The sequence below is a fragment of the Chenopodium quinoa genome, unplaced genomic scaffold (assembly GCF_001683475.1).
Source record: "Chenopodium quinoa cultivar QQ74 unplaced genomic scaffold, ASM168347v1, whole genome shotgun sequence".
NCBI classification, from domain to species: Eukaryota; Viridiplantae; Streptophyta; class Magnoliopsida; order Caryophyllales; family Amaranthaceae; genus Chenopodium; species Chenopodium quinoa.
In genome coordinates this window covers 1888638-1891050 of record NW_018744821.1, presented here as the reverse complement: position 1 = coordinate 1891050, position 2413 = coordinate 1888638, and the positions used below count along the sequence as shown (strand labels likewise).

Here is a 2413-nt window from a genome sequence, read left to right as displayed (position 1 = left end):
AATCAGGAAATTGAAGAACCAAATAAGGGGAATGAGGTTAATTTGGGGAAGGATGATTCAAATTTGACTGAGTCATATGTGGAAACAGTAGATTTGAGCAAATTTTCTCAACCAATTAATATTGTCTCCAAAGATAACTCTGTTAAGATTGGCAAGAATAATTTGAGTTCCTCATCTCAAGGGTTTGCTCAACAGCTTTCTAGGCAAGAGAAGGATTTCAGGAAACAAGATAATTTTTTTTCCCAAAAAATATCTTACAAGATAAAACTAATGAAATGTCAAGCCAATCGCAAGCACCGAAATTTCCTCTAAGTAATTTTGGAAAGGAAAATAACACAAAGATATCTCAAGCCAGTGATCAAGCCAACCCTACTGCCTCTGTCGTGCACACAAATAAGCCCCCACAAGCAAGCTAAATTCCCAACAGTATTACCCATGTCTCTGCCACTCCCGAACACAGTGACTCTTTCTATTCCACCGAAGAAAATAATATGCTTGACCATGCCCACAGATCCTTACATGGGCATAGCAAGCCCCTGACTCACAAATTGGAGATGGAGATACACTCATGGAGGGTGTCGAGCTCGGAGAATCTAGAGCTAATGGTGACATTGCAGTTACCATTGGAAATTAGACATGCTATGAAGCATATCCAAGATTCTTTCAAGTCAAAATTCCCCAATAAAGTGTTTCCCATGAATAGTTCAAACATTGGAGGTATTGAGTCCTTTCCAATCACGTGCTTGGTTTGGAATGTCCAAGGAGCCGGTAGTAGAGATTTTTTAGCAGCTTTGCGTGAAGTTATTCGGATTAATAAACCTATTGTTTTTGCTCTAGTAGAAACTCATATGGGTGGAGAACAAGCTTTGAAGATTGCTTCAATGCTTGATTACAATGGTCATACTCGAGTGGATGCCCAAGGGTTCAGTGGGGGAATTTGGGTTTACTGGAAGCCGGAACTAGTAACCATTGACCCCATTACAAAGTCGAATCAATACATCACTATGACTATTTCTCGTAGAGGGGAGGAACCTTGGTATTTCACTTCTGTTTATGCAAGTCCCGACCCTTCCAAGCGTCAAGATTTATGGCAAGAACTCTCTAATTTTGCAAGGACCAATAATAAACCTTGGTTACTTGCCGGCGATTTTAATGACACTCGATTTGGATGGGAAAGAAACTCTAGTAGTGTTGATACTTCAAGGAGGAGTGAACGTTTTAATCATTGGGTGGAACAATCACAACTAATTGAAGTTGAGTTTTCGGGTTCACCTCATACTTGGGCTAGAGGTAATTCTATGGCTACCAGGAAGAGTGCGAGACTCGACAGAACTCTTTGTAATTCAGAGTGGGGACTGCGCTTTGATAAGGCTTGGGTGAAAAACTTGCCAGCCATTCAAACGGACCATTGCCCTTTACTTATTTCTTCGAATGGCTTTTCCCCTCTAGAAGTCATGAACCGTCCATTTCGCTTCCAGGCAGCATGCCTTTCTCATGAAAAGTTCTCTGACTTTCTCACTGAAAAATGGAGAACTGATATCCCTCTTATGAACTTATTAAAGTCCTTCTCTACTGATCTTCAAGAGTGGAATAAGGAAGTATTCCACAATATTTTTAGAGAAAAAAGGACTCTTTTGGCTCGGATTCAGGGAGTTCAAATCGCTCTAGCTTCGGGAAGAGATTCGGGTTTGTTGAAGCAAGAGGCTGAAATGCGAAGGGAGTTAGACTTGGTTTTGAACCAAGAAGAAATGTTGTGGTACCAGAAAGCTCGTGCAGATTGGCTACAACATGGAGACCGCAACACTACATTTTTCCAGCTTAGCACAGTGGTGCGACGTTGGAGAAATAAAATAGTCGCAATCAAAGATGCTGATGGACAATTGATCCTTGATCAAGAGCGTGTGAAAAATTAGGTGGTGTCCTATTTTTCAGAATTATACACAGATGATGGATTCGAGGGTACTCATGATATTCCTACTGGTGTTTTCTCGGCTTTAAACAACTCTGACTGGGAAAGCTTAAACAGACCGTACACTAATTGTGATATTGAGTATGTTGTCAAGAATATGGGCTCCCTTAAAGCCCTGGGGCCAGAGAGGTTTCAGGCTTTGTTTAACAAAAGAACTAGGAGATTGTTTCTCCGAATGTGTATGAGTTGGTAAGGGATGTGCTAGAGGGAAAGGGACTTCCAGAATTCTTGAATGAAACTTATCTGGTTCTCCTACCGAAAGTAGATAATCCAGAAGCTGCTTCTCAATTCCGCCCTATCGGCCTTGTAATGTTGCATACAAAATCATTATCAAGGCCATAGTAAATCGTATCAAGCCCCTACTACCTAAAATGATTGCCAACACTCAATCGAGTTTTGTTCCCGGGCGCCAAATTACAGACAACATAGTCATCGTTCAGGAGA

At 41.2% G+C, this 2413-nt stretch overlaps 1 protein-coding gene across 1 annotated transcript; it reads left to right on the top strand.

The window, feature by feature from the left end:
• The first annotated feature begins 554 nt into the window (after nt 1-554).
• LOC110704127 lies at nt 555-1913 on the top strand. The gene has a single exon (XM_021881904.1). The coding sequence runs from the start codon at nt 555-557 to the stop codon at nt 1911-1913; it is 1359 nt and encodes a 452-aa protein (XP_021737596.1).
• Nucleotides 1914-2413: the final 500 nt, after the last annotated feature.